Raw genomic sequence first — 23,919 nt, 5'->3', positions numbered from 1 at the left:
TTCATGGATCTCTTAACCTGACTCCCTCACAACATCTCAGTTAGGCTGGGTACTCTGAAGACCTTCCCGCGGTACGTGCTGTGCTGTATAATACAAACTATATAAATGCTGATACATCATGGGCAATACAGCTTCAGCAGAGAGATGGCTGTGTGAGCTGGATGCTGGCAGTGAGTAGGGAAGTCTTGGGAAGAGTTGGAGGGCAGTTTCAGAAACAACACACACATCCAAGTGAAAAGAATGAAGACCCACACATGTGTAGGGTCCATACTAAGCTGGAACAGCTAAATACTCTTCTCAAAAGTCCAGGAAATCCTCTGAGTGTGACAGTATTATCAATTTGTGGATGATGGGCAAGACCCCTGTGGAAGCTCTGCAGAAAGTGCTCTTCCCCCTCCCCAGCACAGAGCTCTCTGCCAGTAAACATCACTTGTGCCATGGCTGGGATGAGTCAGCCAGGCTGTTTGTTTTCCTAGGGATGCCTGGCTCAGCCCGCGACTGGGCTCACAATAGTGTTGTTTAACCTGGTTCCACAGAAAGGAAGCAATGCTGACTTATCCTCTGTGCCAGGATAACTCTTCCCTGGCACCTCCACATCCACGTTTGAAAACAACAAGAGGTGTGACGAGGCAAAACTCTGTGGGACCTTGCACGGACTGTCCTGTAGGGAGTAAGAATTGCCCAGTGGCACACAGTGGACAGAGCAGGCTTACCACGGGCTCACAGCTCCTCCAGCCAACTCAGCACAGTGCTATCACCAACATTACAAAGACACAGCAAGAATAGGGGGAGCTCTTTGCAGTTTTTGAGGGCACTCCGTTTTTACACCATAATCAGGACAAAAATATGGCAAAGTCAAGAAGCACATGAAACCAAGCATAGGTGAACACAGGCCATTATTCTGTTTCTTACAACACTGCAATGGGTGATTTGAAAGAAGATGGTTAATTGGTGATGCTCCACTCTGAAGAGGATGAGTCTTGGTGCTGAGGGGAGCTCCACCGCTCTGGTAGCTTCTAGCAAGGGCCTAAACATCTCCATTACAAGCAGAAGTGCAGCTGGTGGGTTTCTTGAAGAAAAACATTGTTAATCATTTTCAGTGATGGCCTCTCACCTCTCCATGAGTTTAGTTCAACGGCCACAACTTTCTCACCACGCCCAAGACTGCACAGAGACAAACCAGCAGCAAGCCAACCTCTCAGACATGCATGGATGGGGATGGTCTTCCTAGGGTCAGCCATGCGTGGGGAGCAGAAGCTGCATGCCAAAGTCACTGCCTGCCAGAGCAAGGACCTTGATGGAACCAGTGAGGAACCTGCTGCAGGTCTGACAATGCTCCCACCAAGCCTACTTGTACCACTTGGGTATCTGCAGGTAAAGTGCAGCCTTCCCCCACCCCATCCTTACCTCAGGGGATGTCCACAACTGTTCTTCCTAGCCCTGCCTCTCCTTAGGACGGTGACAATTCATTACTGCTAGTGGCATTTACTGGACCTCAGTCCTTCACAGGAGATCGGCCCTTGTGTGTGGTACAAGGAGCAGGGCAGTGAGAGGAGCACCATGGTGGAGGGGGACATGGAGGGTAGGATTTGAGACCGACAGCCTCCTTGCCAACTGCTCAGCTGCGTTCCCTGGCTGCTGCTTTTAACAGCAAGGCACTCAGGAGCTCCAGGGACTGCACAGCTGGCAAAGGCTCTTGGTACAGCGTGGTCTTTCTGCTGAAGGAGCCCACCATGACACCCCAGTGTGCCACCCTGTGCAACAGCAGGAGGGCAGCAGGGCAGAATCTGTCCCATGCCATGTTCAGGGCACATCCTCTGTTTCAGGACGCTCTAGAAAGGATTCATCCTGTTGTTTTCTCAAAAACTAAGAGCCTCTTCATCCTCCTCACTGAAACTGCTAAAAATTAATTGCTCATTGGTTATTTGTAATTTAAGCCCTTATAGTACATAAGAGCCCCCAAGCACTGCACCCCAGCCAAAGGCTACAAGCTGTCCTGGAACATCTCAGTGCCACTGTCCTATAGTGGGCAAAGAGCTGCAACTGCTGCTCATGGGAGTACTCAGGATGGGCATGCAACTATGTGAGCATGGACAGACTGCAGCAGCACTGCAGTTATCCACAGAGTCCCATCTGTTACCTGCTTGGGACCCCTGCTCATAAAGAGACACAAAGCTGGGCCACAATTATTCCTGGCGGGACTCCATTGACATGGGAGGTGGTACCAGACAGTCATCTATTCCCTGTTCTTTCATCCAGAAGACTCTGGAAGGCAGTGCAGGAGGCTGCAAAATACTGCTCTCTACTTCACATTCCCACACTGGAGTTTCTCTTTGCAGGAAGAAACATTTTAAACATTGCAAACAAAAATGATAAAGACAGTGCGACTGGAGAAGAACAGCAGTCAGTTCACTGCAGGCAGCCTCTCAAAAGAAAATACCTCTGGGCCAAATTCAAACCTGGTGTAAACGGAAGTCAATCTTCCAGCAACAGGGGGATTAGCCCCCAGTCGCACTAGCTTTGACTTTGCTGCTTGATGTTTATATCACTAGAGACCAAAGAATATACTTGCCAGACAAGAATAGGAATCATTAAGTCTGTGGTCCAAAGTGAGGCGCTGAACCATCTCAAAGAGTGAAGCGTGGTCAAAGTTACAGGGATTGGAAGAGATAAATTCATCCATGCCATGCTTTTGAGCTCTATCTGCATCTGTTCATTTATACATATAGAGAAAGACACCATTTAGAGAGATATAAGACATTTTAGTTGACAAATATAACAGAAAAAAATATACAGTATGAAGCATGAAAGCCAAGTATCTCCTCTTCCCTCCATTGCCATTGAGTTTTCTCTTTGCAGGCTATACAATACACTTCACCTCCCATTGTCAACTTGCATCAGTTATGGACTATATTATTGTATCTAGGCAAAAGATTTTAGAATTAACATCTTGTCAACTGCTCATTATAGTGCATTTATTCTGTACTTAAAACCAGAACACAAACGTACGAATTCACTCTGCATCTTACAATAGGCTATGAGTTAACAGAATTTTGGCTCACATAAGTAAATTAGCTCCTATTTAGATAGTTGTGGTTAATTGTAATAGATTCTGCCATTCTAATAAAGTCACAGCTTTTTTCCTCTACATTTACTAGGTTTTCTAGGTACCACACCAGTTACGTTGTTCTTTCTCCAAATGCCAATGTTTGTCTTCCCCACGGCAATTTTTTTTCCTAACAGCAACTTTAAATGCTACCTCACTGAAATAAAAAGATGCTCTTTTAAGCATTGCTAAGAAGTTAAATTGATATGTAGTTTGTTGTCACAGAGGCAGTAACCCGACAGTGCGTCGGAGCTGCCAGTCATCCCGATGGAGAGACTGAATTTCCTCTGCCTAGATTACAAGCTGCCATTTTTGGGTGAATTAACAGCCTCAACGTATTCACACTTCTCTGCTTTGGGTGACGTTTATGGGCACTAACTCCTAGGGGCTAATTAATTAATCTCAACATGGTTAACTAAACTACACCGAATTCAGCAGTTGAAATGAAGCCTCCAAGCCAGCCTGGGTGCGGCCAGCCAGGACCCCGCTGGGAGCAGGTTTTGTTCTAGCAGCCGCTGGGGAATTAAAGGACACCTTTCACTTGGTTTTGTCTGTGCTCAGCTTCCTACTATATGGGCTCTTGCCAAATCCTCGACAAAGAAAATAGGATTTAAATCCTTCCCCTGTTTATAGCCTCCTAGGGGAACTGGGTGGCCTTGAAACAATGTGGCTGAAAGGACACAAAAATGCAGTTTTCCGCAGCAGGAGTATATGGTAACTGTATTTGTTTTAAAACAAAATCCCTCTTTACCAGAAAAAAACCCCAAAAATCCTTAATTAAAAAGAAAAAAAAAAGTTTTAAATGAGAGTGAGAATGTTCTTTTATATATGTTTTTCTATTCAATTTTTAGCTGTGAAGGATGGCATGTCTTTCCAAATACCTCATTTGTGTCAGTGCTCTCACACAGTAATGATCATTGGTAGCAATCTTTACATTTTCTGTATAGTCCGTTGTTATCTATATACAAACTGTATAAATAATATCACTCACTGGAAAGAAATCAGACAAATTGAAACATGTAACATTTCAATTAGCTGCTAGCAATACTTAATTCAGCTGTAGCTGGCAATTTTCCTCTCTATAACCCTACTGAACACACACTGATGTTTTTCCTACAGAGGATTAATTTTTGAGGGTCTGCTCCCCTGTATGTATTGGAGTCCTGCTGACCCCTAACGCTGCCTCTCCCAAACCCCTTCCTCTCCCTACTGTGCATTCAGCACCAGGACAGAAGCAGCTGAGTGAGGTGGCAGCACAAGGGCTGGCTCAGGGGATGGGAACAACCTCCCTGTGGAGCACATCACCTCCATGGCACCTCTGCAGCATCCCTGAGCATGGGATGTGAAGCCCACCCAGCCCTGTGGCCTGCAGCACAGACTGGCTCCTGTCTGTTTTGACAGCTTTCTGCCCCATTGTCTCTGTCCCTTTGGGCCAAGATGGATTTGATTGCATTCACTCCCAAAGAGTTCGGCTGTGCTGTTTTCATTCCATCCCCAGTGCCCGGAAAATGTTTTAACAGCTATTATCAGACTATTTTTAATGGCTTGCTGCTCTGCCCGGCTCCTCGGAGTTGACTGCAAGCTGACAAATTGGCTGGAGGCCTTCATTTGCCAGTTTTGCTCAGAGATTTTATTACTTTTCAATTAGGAGCCCTGATACACTGTCAATCCTCCCGCTCAGCCAACGAGGCTCTGAGAGCCGAGTAAATCAGCTGGAAATTGGAAGAGTCCTCTAGCCCTTTAGCTGGTGAACCTTTTTGAGCATATGTGCTAGAAAGCATGTTTGAAATAAGTATTTTTTATTCCAGACTAATAAGCTTTTCCCCATATTACATTCTCTGAGCAAGGTGGGCACAGAGCAGACCTTCTGCGGGTGGGAACCGACTGAAGTGCCGCTGGCTTCCGCAGAGCTGAGGGTCTGGCTGGGCTTTTTACAATCTCCCTGCCCAAGGCAGGGGCACAGAGAGTTCCCTGACAAGCGTGAGAACAGACACAGTGATTAAATGTCCTTCACAACTGGCCATAATCAGGGGCAATTTTACTTTCATTAAACACTTTGAAGCCACATCTTCCGTTGGGTGCCTGCTCGAAAGCCTGTTTGCCCCAAATCTCTCCTCATCAGAACAACCACATGAAGAGAGAGACATCAGACATGGCACTGTGTGAGCTTAAGTGACCAGAAAAGCATTATGCACATGACTTCTGCTCAGTCAGTGATTTAAAATGTGGATTTCTGCCATGGGAAGGAGGATGAGCAGCTGCAGCTCTCCCTGCATAGCCCAGCGCTGCAGCTCTTGCCTGGCCAAACCATTTTGCACCAGCAGAGATGCAGGGCTGGGTGGGTGCACATCACCCACCCAGGGGATACAGCAGTCGTGATGGAAACTGGAGATGTCTGTGGAGAATGGTAGTACAAATGTGTATTTCTTTTAAATGGAATATCAGGTCTGGGCCAGATGCTTCACTGGGCCAAAATTCTTAAAAATAAGGTTAAAGAATTCAATCCTATACTAAACTCACCTTCCCTTGATTATTCTAAATAAACATCCCACACACCTTGCAATTTATTTTTGCATTTTGATTTTTGCAATGGGCTCACTTTTAAAAATGAAATTAACGAATCAAATTATACCAAAACCATTAAACTTCGTAGGCAACAAAAAAGAAAAGATCTAAATATGTTATTACTCTGCTTCAGACAAATATCTGCAATTTGCAATAATGCCAACATCTGCACATGAAATAAGTTTTATGTATAATCCACCTTCATTCAAAATGGCCTATAGAGTTTGAATGTGATTTTAAAGTACAAAATGAGAATTGCTAATATTCACACCCAACCGTACAGCCAGTTTTTAAGTACTTTAAATTAATTGTTTCAGTCAAATACAGCTGCTTTTTTGACCCTGCTCTGTTATTCTAGCTAAAAAGGAAGGAGAAACCAAAGAAAGAAAGTTATATGATGCTCCAGTAATTTGCAATCCCTTCCCAAGGTGCCGTGCCAAGCTCGCTGGTGTTTCTTTGTTCAGGCCCCAGCCGAAATGCTGCTGCAGCCCCACAAAAGTTATCTTACATATTTAGACAAGCTGCACACAACTGCAGCTGAAAGGTGTTCGATGGTGGTCTCAGGAGGGAGGCTGCCAGTGGAGGGACATGGCCAGCACAGGCTCCAAAACCTTTCTTCTGCAAAACTGCACACTCTGGCCTTTATATAACATTTGGTCCCCTGCACTGTTGCCTTTTTAAAATACTGCTGGGTTTATTTTGTCCATTTTTATCCAGTTTGCATTTTGGGCTGACTCAATTAACTGGACCCCTGTCATACACACCCTCCCTACGTGTGTTTGAAATCAGAATCTTAAAAATCTGCCAGTGTCAGGAACACAAAGATTTCAACACTAAGAAGAATCAAGGAAACCAAAGGACTGTCCCACTGTTTGGTTCTCTGAGGGCTATATTTCTCTTTATCTATCTGTTATTTAAAAAGGAAGAGACAAACCAGTCAAATCTCTCATTTTTTTTTCTCTTAAATGTATTTCCCTGCTCTCTGCATTTCTTTTGCTCCAGCAATAATTTTGGCAGATTTTGCTTTGAGAGCAGTGAAGTTAATAGCGGGGGACAAGCTCCATAAAAGAATTCTTGTTATAAAAGGCTTTAAGTAGCCATTTTATTGTAAGAATTTCTTACTCCAGATTTGTTTCTTTTCATTAATGAGTGACTTTGTTTTAGTACCAAAGACAACTGAAAATCTAGTAAATTTTACAACACATTTCCCTGTTGCAAGAAAATAAAAATCCACCAAACAAACAAAAACCCAAACAACTGTAAATTAAAAGGTGACTTTGTATCTTACTCATCTGGAAAATGTGTGCTTGTCATATCTGCTTGACATTACAAGAATGAAGATGTGGTTTGGACAGTAACAAACAATGACACTAGTCAACCTCATCAGGAGACATGAAATAAAGGAATGACAATGATTGATGGCAGCTATTCATTTACAGATATTTCTAGAAAAGTCTTCACTGGCCTGGCTGGGCAAAGTGGGAGAACTTTTCCAGCCTGGCCAGCAATGCACCACGGCAGGTGGCTCATGGAGTGCCCACTGCAACCCACTGCCTGCCCTGAGGGGCAGCAGGGTCCCCTCCTGCTCATGGACATGTTTGGGCTGTGACTTGTTAAAGAAATACCCAAGGAAGTGCCTGAAAACCCCTTTTGTTTGCCTGTGTGGAGCAAGAGACTTCACTAGCAAATACTGATGTTCTGGAGGGGGAAAACACCGGATCCCTTGTACCTGGATTAAAATGCCAGGTGGATTGTGAGTGAGCTGCTGGCAGTGCTGGCTGGTGACTTGCCACATCCCCTCCTCGCTGTGCACTGTGGCACTGCTGCCTCTGAGAACTGATGTGTGTGTGTGCTCAGGGCTCTGCAAACCTGCTCCCCAAACCTCCTCCCCAAACCTGCTCCCTGTGCTGAGCTGTGGCTGCTGCAGCAGCCTCAATTTGCCTCTCAGCTGCAGAGCCAAGAGCTCTTTCTTCTCCCCTTCATATTACTGCATTTTAGAAGACAGTTTTAAATACAATAGGCTGATTATTCCTGTGGCTTATGGCTTTTTCCCTGTTGCAAAGAAATTCTTTTCTGCTTAGTTAGAATTTTAATAAATTGTTATGAATGCTCCTGTAAATCACCAGACACACCAGGCATTGAATTGCAATCTAAGTTGTCTAAGGATTGGCAGTTAGATGAATAAGAATTTGTAGTACGCACTTACATAATTCCTTGTGTGGCAAGTTAAAAACACAGTTTTAGAACAGCTATTTATAATATAAAACATTGTTTCACAGCATCTTTATAACTACTTAAAAATATTTTGAATTGGATAGCTGCAGAAACCTGGGAATTTGTATTTCATAAGTTAAGAGTTCCAGGCTTCTTAAAGCACGTAGAAGAGATTTACAGGCTAGTTTTAAATTCATGCAGGTTATGTGAGACTGATTTAACATTTTAATTCTGCATTCCTGCAATGAAGCATCTGCAAGTTGACAATACAGAAGACACAGCAGCGTTCTCATTATATCTTTAACTATCTAAAAAAGTAAAGCAATTAAAGCATGAAACTAATAATCTAATAAGATAGCGATGCATTGTAGTGCAAATACATGTAATGTTGCCAAACCCAGGTTCATTCATTCGTTCATTCATTCACTCTTTCTTTCTTTCTTTCAAAGTGGCAAAAATCTGTATTTCATTGAAATTAAAATTTTGTGCGTTGTTTTTTTTTTTTTTTTGCAGTAAAGTCTGATAAGAATTCTCTTTGGAAATCCAAACATTTAGAAAACAAAATAAAGAAAGAAAAAAGAAAGTGTCTGCTGAGAAGGAATTCTGCCTGCTACCCAGGGGGATATTTGTACACACACGCACATACTCACACATAGGAAAAAAGAAGAAAAAAGAAATAAAAGGAGGAGGAAGGAAAAAAGGAGTCTTGTTGATGGCCAAGAGGGATGACACCGCCTGTTCCTTCTCATAATTGCATTCAGATACTCCGGATACATATTTGCCAGCTCTCATGACCCACTGATGCTATTCCCTCCTAAGGAAAGCAGCACTCACCAGACATTACAGAAGATTTTAACACCAATAAAGGATTTGTACTGGGTGTGTTTAGGACTGAACAAACTCAGGAGAAGCTCTCTTACAGCACCCGTCTGGGCTTTTATCTTTTGCAAAGTAGGAATGCCAGTGGGAAAAAGTAAAATAGCAATTCCCCTGGCTTACTTTTTGACTAGCACGACTTTGGTTGGTGACTGAGACCCATGCTAAAACAGTAATTGATGATAATTTGGGGAAACAGCAGCACCCCTCCATGAAAAACGCATTTAAGACAGAGCAGGCCAGCATCTCCAAATGCAGGGTGACCCAGAGAGCTGCCACTTGCTGCTGAAATCATTCCCTACAGAGTTAATGGGAGAGAAGCTAATCAAACCTCGATGATTCAGGGCTCTTTTCACAGGGCATGTGTGGAGGGCTTTCTGGGGGCCTCCTCTGGAGTCCTGCACCTTCTCTGGGTCTCTTGGGGTCTCCTACCCTACCTTTCTATGCTTTGAGGTGTCCATGGTTAGCCCTGCACTCTGGTGCGCTGCACCAAGCTAATCATCGGCACGGAGAGAAAGGATATTGTCAGAGTGCAAAATGATCTGTTTTCAGGCAGGAAGCAGTCAACTAGATGTAATTTCCATGAAACAAAAGAAGGTATTATTTACAGTTTTATTGTGATGTTAATTACTATTTACATCTTGGAATGAAAAATAGAAATGTTAATGATTGGCTTTACTAAGAGGATCACTTGATGCCAATGTGAAAGCCAGGGAGAGAAGGCAATTATGCAAACATCACATGCATCCCAATTTCAGTATGGAAACTTACATTTCAAATCTCAATTCAGGAAAATAACATGGAAAGTTTGTACTACAAAATCTAAACATGAGAAAGATTTAAGAGAAAAAAAAAAAGCACATTGCATATGTCAGATAATCTAGTCTGATTATCTGAGCTGTGCTAGCTACAGGGAAGCACTTACCCTTGAGTCCAGCTAGAAGTTAGCAGGGTAAGAAGGAACAAACCAGAATAACATAAAGACTAGCAACAAGGCTCAGGAAAGCAGACAGGAGCCCTAACCTAGCAGCTAAATATTCGGGTTCAAGCAAAGAATGAAAAAGAAACTTAAAGAAAATCAAACCAACCAAAAAGAAAACCACTTATAGCTGAAAATTTCTCAAGCAGCTCAATAAACCTCGCTACTTATTATGGGGGAACAAATCATCACAAATTCTCAAAACATCCAACTCATTGTATATGGTGTGATTAACAGTTATTAAATATAAACAGACATTAAAAACTAAATATAACCACAAATGATACGTAAAACAAGTACAGACCAATCTTTCATGTTAAAAAAAAAGGGTTTCAAGAAAAAAAAAGGAACGTTGAGCACGTTTGGGAATTTTCTTTGATACATCACTAACACAGAACAAAGACTGGTGCTTTCAGACAAGTGACCACTTTTATGAAGCTTAAATATTGCCAAAAGGTGTAATATGTATTGGCAGCATTATTGACTATAATACTGTGAATGATTTCAACAGTAAGCAAGAACAGTTTGGGGTTTTTTGCTTTTATAATGCGAACACTGGAGAAAAGCACAGCTTCGTGTAAATGGAGTTTTTCTTTGAAATTGTAGCAAAACAAAAAAAGCAAAACTTTTCACTCTAACAGGTATTGTTCACCCACGTAAAAAGAACTGTAAGTCATACAAAAATTAATGAATAGCAGGATCTATTTTTTCAGTACTTAAATTGCAAATAAAATAAACTCCACCCTGGTTTGGAGCTGTCTGTTTACTTTTAAGTCAAGTGCTGCCATCGAATTGTGGATGAGAATTTGAGTGCTGCTCAAACTTTATATATACTGAGGCAGGAGCCAAATGGAATTTACTATTTCTCCCAAGTTTCCCAAACAGCAAGATATGTCCTTCCCAAGTTTCTGTGCAATAGACAGCTCCATGCCAGGCACGGAGGGCTGGATTTTCTGTGCGTGTGCATGCATGCGCATGAGCCGTCTCGGACTGCTACGACATGGAAGCTGTAACAACAGTTACTTGTCAAATGGCTTAACATTTACTTCTTTGCACATCCTCATTCACCATAGCCTCTAATAAGCACAAAGAAAATAAAAATATGACAGGTATAGAGATAAATGTACAAGAATAAAATGTCTCACAGAAGTCCTTACCTTTCCGCAGGCAAAAAAAAAAACCAAACCAAAACCCAAAACCCAAACCAAAACACCCAAGCCAAATACAAAACCAATAACAAACCTAGACCCTTTTAAAAATGCAATACTTGGTATGTTCGGATTTCAAGACTGAAGGAGCTGAGATATGTATTTGTGCATTTAGGACTACCCATATATGGCATGCATGACTCACTATTGCTTGGGATCATTTAACTGCTGTTCCCTATGACTTTTGCAATGAGCACTGCCATGTATACATGTTGAAATATGAAAAATGAGCAGCCTTTCCTGTTGAAATGAAGGTGTATTATGGCATGTTGCCCTCCTCCTCTTGTAGGATGTGCACAAAGACCTGTCAGAGGGATCTAGATCAAAAGGGGGAGGAAGGAAAACCAAGGATAAAACACACTAGCCCAGAAGATGCTCAAGTAGTAAGCCATCACACTGGTGGACTGATGAGCCAACTAGTCTCTCTCTCCCAGGCTTTGGCACAACACATCCAAGAGGGTTTCAGAGTTCTTGCAGCAAAAAGGGGAGACTGACACTGTGCAACTTTCAGGAAAATACATTGTGGATGGAAAGAGGGTGGTGGTGTTATAAAAAGCAAAATGATCCAGATTTGGAGCTGGTTTTGGCATCAGAACAAGTGAGAGAAACTGAGGTCAGATCCTGACTCCCTCGAATGCCCTGGAGGGCCCAGGGGGTGAAATCTTGGCTGTTTTCACCAGAAGCAAGGATGAGAGAGCCCTGCCTCCTGGCAAGTGAGCGAGATGCAAAAACAAGGTCAAGCCTGTGGCATGTCTATAGCTCTGAGCACAGTAGGCTGAGTCTGGAGGACCACAAGCAGCACAAGGCTCTGATGGACATGCTGGGCTGTGTAGATGCAGAGCTGACTCCTGGGCCCAGTCACTGACTTCCCTGATCCATGGCAAGGATTAGGACAAGCCAGCTGTCCCTTCTCCACCCCATGTACTCTAAGCAGAGAGGTTCAGCTCTCCCACAAACACAGTGCTTGGCTGTGCAAGGAAATCATTCACCCAAGTGTCCACAGCCCTGGGCAATCCCTTTCCTCCTCAAAATCCTAGCTGATTTTGCTACTGCTGCTATGATGTGTCTTGGAAAGCAACACCTCACTTGACCCTTCATATTGGTCTGGCGAAGTGAAAACTCTGTAAATATCAGGAATTTACCTAGCAGAAAAAATTCTCAAAGCTTGATGTCTGCAGGGATGGGAGAAGAGTGGAAGGAAAGGTGTTTCCTCAGTTTGATGTTCTCTGCTCTCATCCTACTCTGCAGGGATCATGCTGGGATGGACAGGAGTGCACCCCAGTGCACCAACCCCACAGCTAAGAGCAGCCTTCAGCATCACTTGTTAGGAGAGGGAGCCACAGGCAGAATCCCTCTGTTGCTCCCCCTAGTTATCCTTTGAAGGCTTTGAGCATGTGAAAAAGCAGCAGTAGAAGGACCTGTGCCTGCTACTTCTGAGAACTCTCTGATTACACATTCTGGGCAGAGGCACATAAATCCCTGGGAATGCTCTCAGGTTCAGCACAACTCAGCCTGGCCTAGAGGCTTATCACAGCCAGTAAATGTCCCACTTGCAAGAGGCCAATTCCCACCTCCCATTTTGGGGAGACACTCTGAGAGGTGTCCTTCCTTCCCAACCCTAGTTCTTTACACCTTGCACTCCCAAAGTCAGTGACTGCAGTGAAGAGGGTGAGGATCGTTGAAATGAAAACACTGACTATAGGTTACCACACTGCGTCACACTACTTTCACTTGCAGCAGCAGCAATGCAAAGCAGAAGGGAGGCCAAAACACAGAGGCATGTGGAAGACACAAAAAAAAATTAAAAAGCAGCAAGCAGAGGTTTTCTGCTGTAGCACTGGTCATACAGCTGTACATCTTGTACTGTTGCTGTCTATAAATACTGACATGAAGAAGTTAAACAAATATAAAAGATGGTCAAGTGCTATTGATAAGGAAAGCTCAGATTTTCTGAGTTCCTTACAACAATATACTCCATAACTGCTTTACAGAGACTATTCTAAAAAGTTGAAATCTATTTTAATCAGTAGACTTCTTTAATATTTACCACTTTTCCTTATTTTACTTATATTTAAAGATAATAATTCTTAAATTTTGAAGAAACTAGCAAGAACGGCCATATGTTACATAATAAAGGGGCTGCAGACAATTGAGACTTTTAAGAAAAATGAGTGAAGAGGCATTTGTGTGGTTTATAATTAAATTACATTTGCAAGAGAAAAGAAATTGCTCTAAATTTCAGATGAAGCAAAGTGTGTGTAACTGCATAGGACATGCAGCATAGCTACAGCTTAAAAGATGATTGCTTTAAATTCACATCTAACTGGCCTGCAAAGCAACCTGTTAAAAATACCATATGTTTTCTTACAGTTGAATATTCAACAGGAGACCTCTTTTTGTGTGTGCATTTCATACTTGCAAGATTTGCACCTGTAGTTTTGAGCACATGATGCATTTGACAGACAGCTAATGGTGCTAATGAATTGCTCTGATCTGGGTGTGCAAATTTATTGTGTGGGGGTAAAACACATGTCTGTGGAAGGCAAGGTGGGTCTCAGGCTCTCAGATCCCAGTCTCTCTCCTCCATCAAGTATTGCACTTTAAAATACCCATTGACAAGTTCCCCAAGGAATTTTGTTTCTTGGGTTGAGTTCTGTCAAACACACAGGTTAACTGCTTCTGGATCTACTTAAAAAAAAAGCTTTGTAAAAAGCTTTAAAAAGCTTGTAAAAAGAAGCTTTATGATAATGAAAAGAACACTTTGTTTTGAAATCAGAAACAAGTGTGGGAATATTGATTTACATCAGTGCAGAAAACCTTTCCATCAAAGACTCTGGCTGTCTAGGAGAACTTATTTACTTACAAAATTGAGAGATTGGAGCGTCTATCTGGGGTACATTTCCTCCTTTAGCATTTAGCTTTTGCACTTGGGTAGGTGGCACAGGTTTGTGAGACTGGCCAGTGGCTCGGTACATGGCTTGGACCCACAGGATACGGTCCTGCTCATCATCACTCGCAAAAATCACCGTGTCTCCTTCCTTCACAGCATTGAAGAATGTTCTGCCACCATCCAAACCTGGCAGGAAAGGAAGTGACAATGCAGTTTCACAGACTTTGAGGCCAGCCAGGAGATCTCCCCCAGTTTCCCATCCCACCATTGCTCGGGTGTCAGACTGTCACCCAGTCCAATGCTGCCCCCAGCTCAGTCCCCTCCCCTGCACCAAACTCACCTGCAACACAGCCCACAGGGCCCCAGGTAACCCAATTACTAAAACATGCCCCAACACACTTGGATTAATTGCTTCTCTCACCTACAGCTCCATCTGTGCAAGTTCCATGTGGGCACCACTGGAGCCCAATTAAAAATGGGGTTTGAGTGGGAGGTTCCCCATTAGACTGAAAGCATCAGTGCTCACACTGCAGAAAAAGGTCCTTGGGTGATATCCTTATCTATCTTTGCCCTGATTTGGCACCCATCCTCCCATTTCCCTGATAGGAGAATTAAGGGAATAAAGGGAATAAAGGGCTTGACAACAACCTACTGTATCTTTTCTTATCTCCTCTGGGGGTACCATTACCCAGGGCATGGTGAAGATCACCATGCTCAGCATGTTGTCCCACTGAAATAAAAGAAAAATGGTGCTTGTCCACTTGAATAAGGGTCTCAACCACCAACAGGTACCTCCAGGTACCAGGGGCTTTCTGTCCCTGCCTCTTCCATGCACTGACATCCATCCTAGTGAGAATGGGGCAAAAATGCTTCCACAACAATGACAAGCATAGCTGCTAGCCTTTTATTTAGAGAATATAGTCTGAAGGCACAGGTTAGAATCGTTACTCAATTTGAGCATTCAGCTCACAATAAAATTTCATTGGGATTTAAGTGTCTAATTCACTTAGGCTCCCCAGGAGAGATGAGTCTTTCCCTCCTCTGGTGCAACTCCTAGCTCAGTCCCTTAGATCTATTTATAGTAAAGTCATGCATAACTAACGATCAATATAAACACAAACGTATTTAGAATAATGCTGATCAGAGTTCAGCTGCAGGCAGGGAGAGGAAGAGAGAGGAGTGAGTCCCTTTGGGAGTGGTGAGCCGCGGGAGCCGCCAGCTCCGTACCTGGCTGCGGGTCGGTGTAGTCCACAGTGTATCCGTCGAGCTGCAGCAGCTCTTGAGGTTCTGCTTTTTTCTCCCGGTAGCTGCACATAGCAAATGTATATTGACTAACCTGAGGAAAATCACAAACCTAAGATGGCACCGGGTGACCACCACAAGGCAATCCAAAGCACTTATAGCGTGTTTGCAGGGATGGGGGATGGTGGGGTAGTTTGTATGCTCATTACCCATAAGAGACAGACTAAACTTCATACCAGGCTTTTGCAAAGCCCTCTCTTAGCACACCCTCCTGCAGCACGCACCTAATTCTCCGCATCAGTACATACAGAGGTTTAATTTCCTCCAAAAGAGGAAGCTCCATGGTTTAAAACCCTCTATCATTCATCCCCAGACAAGTGCAAGAGTGACACCCTGTCACAAACAATGTGAGCTAAATTGCTAGGTGCCAGTCATATTAAAGCAATCTTAAGATGCCACTGATCTCGGCAGTTGTTGTCATCAGTGCTGTAAATGGCAGCTCTCACTCCTCTGAGGTACCATCTGCATGACACGATACATTCAATGTCAAGCTCTTGACGGAAGCCGACTCAGCTGCGGGGGCTCTGCCAGGCTCCCGATCGCCTTTAGGAGCCCATCAGGCCGCATCAAGGCCCCGCGCGTACTCGGCGTGCTGCGATCTGGATGCTCGGCAAGGAGCTCATCCAGCCAGGAGAGGAGAGGATTCTCCGTGCCCCAGGCGAGGAACTCACAGGGAAATTTACTGTCAAATGATTTCAAATGACTTTGTTAAGGTTGTGTCACATCCTGGACGCCTGACGTAATTTTATTCATCTGGACATTTTCTTGACCTCTGGAGGAAACTTTAAAACTCTGGTGGGCGGCAATGAATTGTGCTTGTCATTTTTTGGAAGTTGGGAGAGATCCTGAAAGATGGGAGCATGGATGGGCTGAGAGGTTTTGCCTTCAAACTCCAGCCAAATTGCCTGGCCACGAAGATACATGCAGCACTTATTTCAGTGGCATCTCTCACTAATAAAATGTAATTTATTGAAGTCGGGGGACCCATCTATTGGCACAGCATCTCCCAGACACCACTCGGTTTACTGCTGCCCTCTATGGGCTTCTGCTCGCTGCCAGCCTGCTCCAGCAGCCCTGCCTGCACCGAGCCTTCCTCCAGGAACAGCTCCAAAAGCCACCTAAGAATAAACTCTATCATTAACACGTTTGTGGGAGTAAGACTAAAAGCGAAGCTTTAAGCATCTTGCATCCTCCTTAAAACTACCAGCACTGACGAAAGATTGACAAGTAGCAGACCAATAGCAGGAGCACACCAGTGCATATTCCCTGTTCTGAACTTTGCATGCCTACCATCGTATGGGCAACACAAAAATTAAAAAGATTAACACGAAGGAATCTAAAAATAACCCAGTGCCCCTCAGCACAACATTCAGACTCCGGTGGTGTTCATTCAGTCGTACTTGCAGTATGTTGCTGCCATCTCCTGGAGAAACCCCGGAATGTGCTTTATTTATGGAAAAATCCTAGAGATCTCGTCTGAGCAGTAAGGATTTGATTCCTCTGCGTTAGACAGCCTGAACTTCAGGGACTGCATGATAAATGCAATTCCTGAAATGAATCAGTGCTAATCTATGCTGACATTTATTGAGAACCTTAATACCACTAATGCTTTTTTGTTTTTCCTGTATGGTCTATAGCAACATGTAATTCATTCAGTAGTTCAGCTGCTGTTCTCTGACCCTGAACATGAGGTCTGAATTTTGGGCTCTTCTTCATATACAAGTAATTCCACTCCTCTTTGGCCCTAGAAAATATTCTTCTGCCCTATCAATAAGACAACCATAGCAACACAGTGGCAACGTAGGGAAAAAGGCATTTTAGAGCTTGTATTTCTCATGTTAAAGGTTATAAATGACAGGTATAGACAGTAGGCTCTGGTGGAGCCATCCTGGGACAGAGGCAAAGCAAACTGATCTCTCTTGTTGAAATGCACAGGATTTCCTTGAAAGAACATTGTTATTAGAAGAGGCCTTCAAAAGAAAACTGCAGGTGGGTCTATAACATGCAGTGAGCCAGAGCTCATCCAGGTTCACGTCTAGATTCACTCACACAGTTCAGAAGCCCAAGCTCAGGAATTGAGCTTGCTGGCAAGAGCAAGCCAAGGATCAGGCTGGAGAGAGGACAAAATTAATGATGGCCTCTGGAAGAGGTGCCACCTGTGCCATGCAGAGTGCCCGCACCTAAACAACTCAAGCTACTGACTTCAAGGACTGGTAGACCAGCCTGTGTGCCCTATCCTGCTGCCTAGAGCATTTACTGCTTGGGGTCAGAGAGAAGTTGGTGCCATGGCTCCCAGTGCAATGTGGCTCCTTCCATTTACAAGCAGTGGTAAAGCCAAACCCAAGAAAATGAGATTCTAGAAAGCTCAGTATGTCACAGTTGTGCTTAGCTGCAGAACAGCACTGTAGGGTCAAGAGAAGATTGCACTTGCCTTTCATCAGTCCTCCAAAATATTGTGCTTTACAGAGCCTGCTTTCTGTAAAGCTCAGAAGTGGCCAGACAAGTGAAACAGTTAATAGCAAAAATTAATCTTACAGCCTGCTGAGTTCACTCTGAACCATAGCTGAGTATGAGAGCGAGCGAGCAGATGGGATGGGCAAGATGAATGGTTTGAGTAATTGGAAAAAACACAGATACAGAGAGGAAACTGAAGGAAGACAGAGGAGAAATCTCTGCCCAGTGAGGGACAAATTCTCAAAGCAGCTGGGATTTCATCCAGGGACTCGATGACAGCCAGGAAAGGAGCATCTAAGGAAGCTGAACTGAGAGAAAGTAAAAGAAGGGAACTAATCCAAGGCACCTCTGGTTGGTTCATTACAAAAAGAGGAAAACACTTTGAGAAATGATTTAAGACAAAAGAATATAAGGGAAAAAAAAGGTGGGGGAAAAGACAAAGAAATTCAGGAAAGGGGAAGCAGACAACAGGAGACAAATGCCAAAGTTCACTATTCCCAGGCTGCTAAATTAAATCTGACTTTCCTGGCACTTGACCATATTCTGTCACCAGCTATATAATCCAACTGATTAATAAATACAGCAGATATGCATTAACCAGTCCTGACTTTGTCCTGGTTTCTCCACCAGAGACTGCTGCTCTAGTGAGCACTGCTTTCCCCAGGATCCTGCTCAAACCTGTTAATTGTCATGCCTCACACTCTGAGCTCAGTCATTTGCTCCCCCTCTTTTACTGTTGACACAACACCACCCTACTTGGGTTAAATTCTTTAATGGACCTTTTCTAAATTAACAGCATGCATTTTGTCCCAAGGGAGAGAAACCGTGCAAAGATACTGCCAGCTGTAATACAGCTTTCCACTTTGATGGGAGACTCTTGTCCTCTGGTTGCAGCTGTACGTTGCCTCCCAAGCCCTTTCCTGACACAAATGAGCAGAGGAAATGATCTAGCTTTAAGAAAAAAAATGCAAAACCAGCAGTTTTCATATCTCAGCATATCCATTCAGCTCTAAAAAACCTGCACAAAGCTGTCCCAGCGTCTCTCTTCAAGCAGGAGGTGTGTGTGCTCTCCTGGGCAGGGCTGTGTGGTGGGAATTCATCCTGTGTGAGTATGGACAGGATATGCAGGACCTACTGCAGCCAGGCATAACTAGCTGTGACATCAGTTTAACCAACAGTTTCCAGATATTTTGTATGTCTCATCACACTCCAGATTTCACAAGAATCACCATCTATGCCTGGTTCTCAGCAAGGGACTAAGAGAAAACATTGTTTAATATGATTATGGGGACCACCTATGGGTCATTCACCTTGGCTTGAAGACCACGGTCTAGGACTGCTGGCGTACCACACTGCAATTCTGCTGAACTATTTTCAATTTCTGGGTGATATTCAGAGTTACTGTACTCTTACTTCATTTCATTTCATCCCAAATCAGCTGAGTTTTGCTAAAAGCAAGGGCTGTCACTGTTAGTCTAAATTATACTGAGTTTAGGGAGTCTGTCACTAGAACAATAGATCCAGGCACAGACACTGCAACTGGTTTTAATCTGCAGAGAGTTGATCTGGTTCCAACAACATTCTGCAAACACCATCAGACACAATCAGCTGAAAACTGCTTCAAGCTACTCAGCAGACATGTCATCCAGGTACCATGGAGTGTTACTTCCCATATGCTGCCAGAGCACTGAAAAGGGGTTATGATAAGAGATGAACAGATTCAGTCTGAAATCTCAGTGTAATTAATTCACTTGCCCTTAAAAATCATTGTAAGAAATTTCCTATTGCAAAGCCAGCAAACCCACCATAACCAACCACGGTGTTATTGCCAGTACAGCACATCAGACCTTGCAAAGAATTAATACAAGCTCTGCCAGCTATCAAAAATCCCAGCTTTTGCATGAGGGTCTAATTGGCAAACTGGCTAAAATGTGTGAGCTGTGCTCAAGTAGCTGATACAGCAACTTAGGAAACACTTACAACATCTGAAATGGATGTACATTTTCTTTCCTAACCAGTCACAGAGAACTTTGCCCCAAATAGCTTAATTGCTTTTGCTTACCACTGCCACTGGCATTACTGCTGCCTTTATGAAGCATTTTCCTCGCCTGTGATGCTGCGGACCATTTCCATCCAAGCTCAGGGCCATATTCTGCCATCATTTTCACACTGCATATCTCAGGATTTAAAATTAGGCAAGTAACGAGTCTCTGCCATGTAATTTACATCTAATCAGTATTCTGCTCTTCTGCTGCTCATCTCAAAGGGTGTCTATGAGAAGGGTGGGCAGTGTACAGAGAGGACTGCGATTCAGTCGGAAGGGAAAACTAACCCCTCTTAATGCACGGATCGGTGCTGGAGGAGCACACATCCTGACTCTGCCAGCCATGCCATGCCATAACCCTTCCCCGAGGGGCTGAGCCAAGTCCACCCAGCAAGGCAGGTGCTGGAGAGTTGAGGCTCAGGTCTAGAAATGACACAAAGGAACTGCTTGCACCCACTGCACCCAAACAAATCACTTCACTCCTGTACAACCCTTGCAGTTACACAGACACAGAAGGTGCGAGGGATTATTCCACCCAAATTACAAGGAAGTTATTGCTCCTTTCCCCTTCTCTCCAGGGCTTACACAAGCCAAGTAGCAGTGGAAGCGCTCCCAGCAGAGCTGCTTTTTCTCCATACGTGCGCAAAGCCTCCGTTTTTGGCGGCAAGGCTTCACTGACACAAAAGAGACAAACTGCCATCAACACCTTCCTCCTTGGTGCCACCCATGCAGTTTGGCACTTTTGTGCCTTGTTTAAATGGTTATGAAGAGTTTGAGTATTTATTACCACAAATTTCTTAGCCACTGGTACCAGAAGACAGAGTGGTACCACCCAATGGCACTGAAGGAATCAAGGCTGTGTCCATCTGAAATGGGGAGAGGGAGAGAGCACAAGAACATGAGGGGGGGTGTTATTCTACAAGCAACAGGAGATGCTGTAGCAGTAGAGGATGCTACAGGTTAAGGGACAGAGACAAAGGATCAGAAAGGAAATGCTTTGTTACTCCAAACACTCTTGCAGTGTCAGGGACTGACCAGACCACTGTATGTCAAATGGACTTTATGCTTTGGGCTCTATCTCTCAACTCTGATGCAGGCAGGAGCCTGGTGTGGATGAAGCTCCTGAAAGAGGGGCTGCTCCTTGTCCACTCTCTGTAACAAGAGCAAGCTCACCTTCCAGCAGGGGTTATTTTCTGCCTATGGTTTAGCAGAGTTCAGAGCATCCTGGACATCAACACCTTTACTGCCAATCCCTGTTCATATCAGCACCCATCCTTTGCATTGCATGAAAAGCAAATGACAAACATACGGACAGCAAAGTATTTTTATTCCATCTTTATTGCCTGCTGACATGTTCAATATGCTCAAACTACATCTGAGGGACTGCATAGAGAGTGTTTCTTGTTTATATTTGATGTACGGCAGAACACTTTACATTGCACCAAATGTTGAGCAAACGGTAACATAACAGAGAAGCTGCAGTGGCAGCTGGAATTTCTGAGGTGGGCTACAGAGACTCTCTGGGGGCAAAAGTCTGCTCATCTTATTCAAATGAATTGCTTTTCTGGCCAAATCCTGCTCTGATATGCCAACTGACGAATACAGACCTAGTAACATGAGAAAACATGGAATAACTCTGAGAGCTTCAATTCCACAGGAAGCTGAAGAATACATAGCAGCTAAAAACCAGAGAGGCAACTGCAACCACACTGAATGGCCAGAAGGCTCTGAGAGACAAGTCCAAACCTGCAAACCCTTGCACAGAAGGGTATCAACAGAATTATTTATGGGAGAAATCAGGTTGGGAAAAATTACTCTCTGCTTTGGAACATCCCTCTTCACAGGGAAAAAAAGAACTGAGAACTTGGTCTAATAGGACTGAATTGTCTCTCAGGGAAAAGCAATACCAGTTGCACTACAGGTGATCATGGACTGCCATAGCACTTCTAACTTAATTTCAGAACATAATAAAGGAAACATACAGAGAAAAGCAATCCTTCAATCTCTGCCAAAGAACAGGGTCAGTATAAAATGTTCCCAAAAGGGAAAGGCAGATAGAGCAGCCCTGTGGCTGCTCTACACTACCTCCCCACCCTCTGTGGCCATTTTGACCCCATGTGGAGTAGAAAATGAACACTTAAACTGTCTCTGCTGATCATTCTTGGTTATGGGACTAGGCACTCAATGGGTCTCTCCAAATAGCCTCCTACTTACATGGGTCCCACACACCCTAAATCTCCTTTACTTCCCAAGGATGGATTTCCTTATCTACCCATAGTTCCATGCTATGGAAGCCAGCCATGATAGCTAAAAGGGGATTGAATACTGAGACAGCTGAACTTGGAGCAATAATTAACACAGAACAAAGGAACCAGCTTACACCAGGTGATTTAGGACCAGGGAAATCAGGTGTCTAAGGTGGAAGAGGGACTGCTTGGACTCCTCTCCTTACCAGCACAGGACCGCACACAAACAAGCACGCACCAAATGTGGAGTCTGGTGCACCTGGTTTATACCATGTCTGTTCCTACACTTTGCCCCTCTACAGCAGACTTGCCATCTGCTTCATCAGCAGCAGGGTTTTACTCTCTGACTTGATCAGTTTGGATCTCTGGTCTCACAAGATCTCAGTTGGATCCCATGTTATTCCATCAGAGCATCTCTGTTTTGCTTTCACAGAAAACCCTGAACAAAGGTTTTATTCCTCACACTTGGAAATAACACACCAAGAGAGTCCAGAGAGGAGGGAGAGAGAGATGGACCAAAGAGGACTTCGTGGCTTCCTCAGGTTGGTGTGAAGATAGATCACTCACACTGGGGCCACACACTTCTGTGGCCAATGCAGTGGTTTCACCTGCCCTTGGAAGGTGAGGGAAGATCTAACACACAAAGTACTGAGCAGAATCTTTCTAGGTTACAGAAGACCTCTGCCTGTTTCCTTGAAATTGTTAAGAGTGGTCAAATATACAGGTCTAATGAAACTGGGAGGGCAAAAAGTGAAAAAAGGAAAAAAGGGAAAAGGAAGACACTGCAAAATGATGACTGCAAAATGATCAGTGAGAGCTGTAGACAATGAGAAGCAGTAATAAATGTGAAGGCAAGATAGATGTCAAAAATGATTTGATGCTGATTCTGACATAGCCAGTGATAAAACTTCTGTAGATTCAAATGGGCTCCAAATTTAACCTGGAGGTTCAAAAGAGAGCCCAAGAACCTCCAACCAAGACAAACTAAGCTTCTTTCTCGCCTCATTAATTCCTCATTAAAATTGATTCTCCATTTTATCAAGCATTCAAGCGCATCTGGAAACTCAAGGCTAGAAGTCTGCAACTGGGATATCCTTGAGAACACCCATACATTTAGAAAAGAATCCATGATTAACAGACACCCTGCACAGAACCACAGCTCAGCATCAATCACACAGCACTGAAAATGGCCAGAGGACAGACTCAAGTACTTCATGTTGTGATTTAAGATCACTTCCAGTTACATCTGTTACCTGGACCAGGACAAAGAATCGTTTCTTCCATCTCTTCCAAACATTCTTACCAATGGCCCATAAATACCTAGGAGAAAAGAACAGGTGAATTCAGTACACAAGTGTTAATCTGTTGTTCTCTTCTTTTCAGTATATTTTGTTTACACTTAGAATTGTTTACACTTAGAAACTGAAGTTAATGCACAAGAAGGAGCAATTACAAGACTCTCCAGCTCAGCAGCACTCATAAATGGGTTTATTTCTAGCCAGAACAGATTACCTGCAAAGAAAGCGACATAAAAATCTTACAGAGCCTTAATGTTACACAGTATTAATTCTCTCTTTCCTTTTGTCTTTCACAACTTGCTCAGAATTTGAAGCTCTTTAGTGCCAGTGAATGGCTACAACATGGTTGGATGGGTGAAGAATGCATTTGCAACAGAAGAATTAAGGGAGAGAAATCCCAAATCTGCTTTAGCCTTCATAAAACCATTTTGCTGGGGGGAGCTGTCAGAGGGACACTTCCTACATCAAACCCAGCACACAGGATCTCAATATCCACCGGACTGACTAAACCAGGGCACTTCACTGAGCAGCTCTAAGATGAAATCTGAGAAATTGCTTGGCTACAGATAATTCAAGAAAACTGAATAATTTCTGAGAAGAAGTGAATTTACTGTTTTCTACAAAGGAAAAATTAACTTTAAAAATTAATGTCAAAATAAGCATTTAATCTCTGTGATGAATTGGCCACTGTGACACTATAACACAAACACTGGCAAAACTAGTGGCAGCATCAGGCT

General features: G+C 43.6%; 1 protein-coding gene across 35 annotated transcripts in view; it reads right to left on the bottom strand.

Annotated features, from left to right (window-relative positions):
• Positions 1 to 23,919, bottom strand: part of CADPS (calcium dependent secretion activator) — a 206,957-nt gene that overhangs the window by 83,186 nt on the left and 99,852 nt on the right. For 21 of the 35 annotated variants that reach the window (XR_005258465.1, XR_005258468.1, XR_005258475.1 and 18 more), the window contains exons 9-13: positions 23,138 to 23,204; positions 15,066 to 15,174; positions 13,812 to 14,024; positions 9,687 to 9,698; positions 2,573 to 2,709 (exon numbers count right to left, since the gene is read on the bottom strand). Coding sequence is in view for 9 of the 35 variants with exons in the window: in XM_038149681.1 (XP_038005609.1) it covers positions 2,573 to 2,709; positions 13,812 to 14,024; positions 15,066 to 15,174; positions 23,138 to 23,204 (526 nt within the window). In the remaining 26 variants the exon portion in view is untranslated. The remainder of the gene's footprint in view (positions 1 to 2,572; positions 2,710 to 9,686; positions 9,699 to 13,811; positions 14,025 to 15,065; positions 15,175 to 23,137; positions 23,205 to 23,919) is intronic. The other 14 variants (XR_005258467.1, XR_005258489.1, XR_005258485.1 and 11 more) reach the window with 1 other exon arrangement.

Source organism: Motacilla alba, chromosome 12 (assembly GCF_015832195.1).
Source record: "Motacilla alba alba isolate MOTALB_02 chromosome 12, Motacilla_alba_V1.0_pri, whole genome shotgun sequence".
In the NCBI taxonomy this organism is placed as follows: Eukaryota; Metazoa; Chordata; class Aves; order Passeriformes; family Motacillidae; genus Motacilla; species Motacilla alba.
Note: the sequence above shows the minus strand (reverse complement) of the source record. Positions and strands in the feature narration are given on the sequence as shown.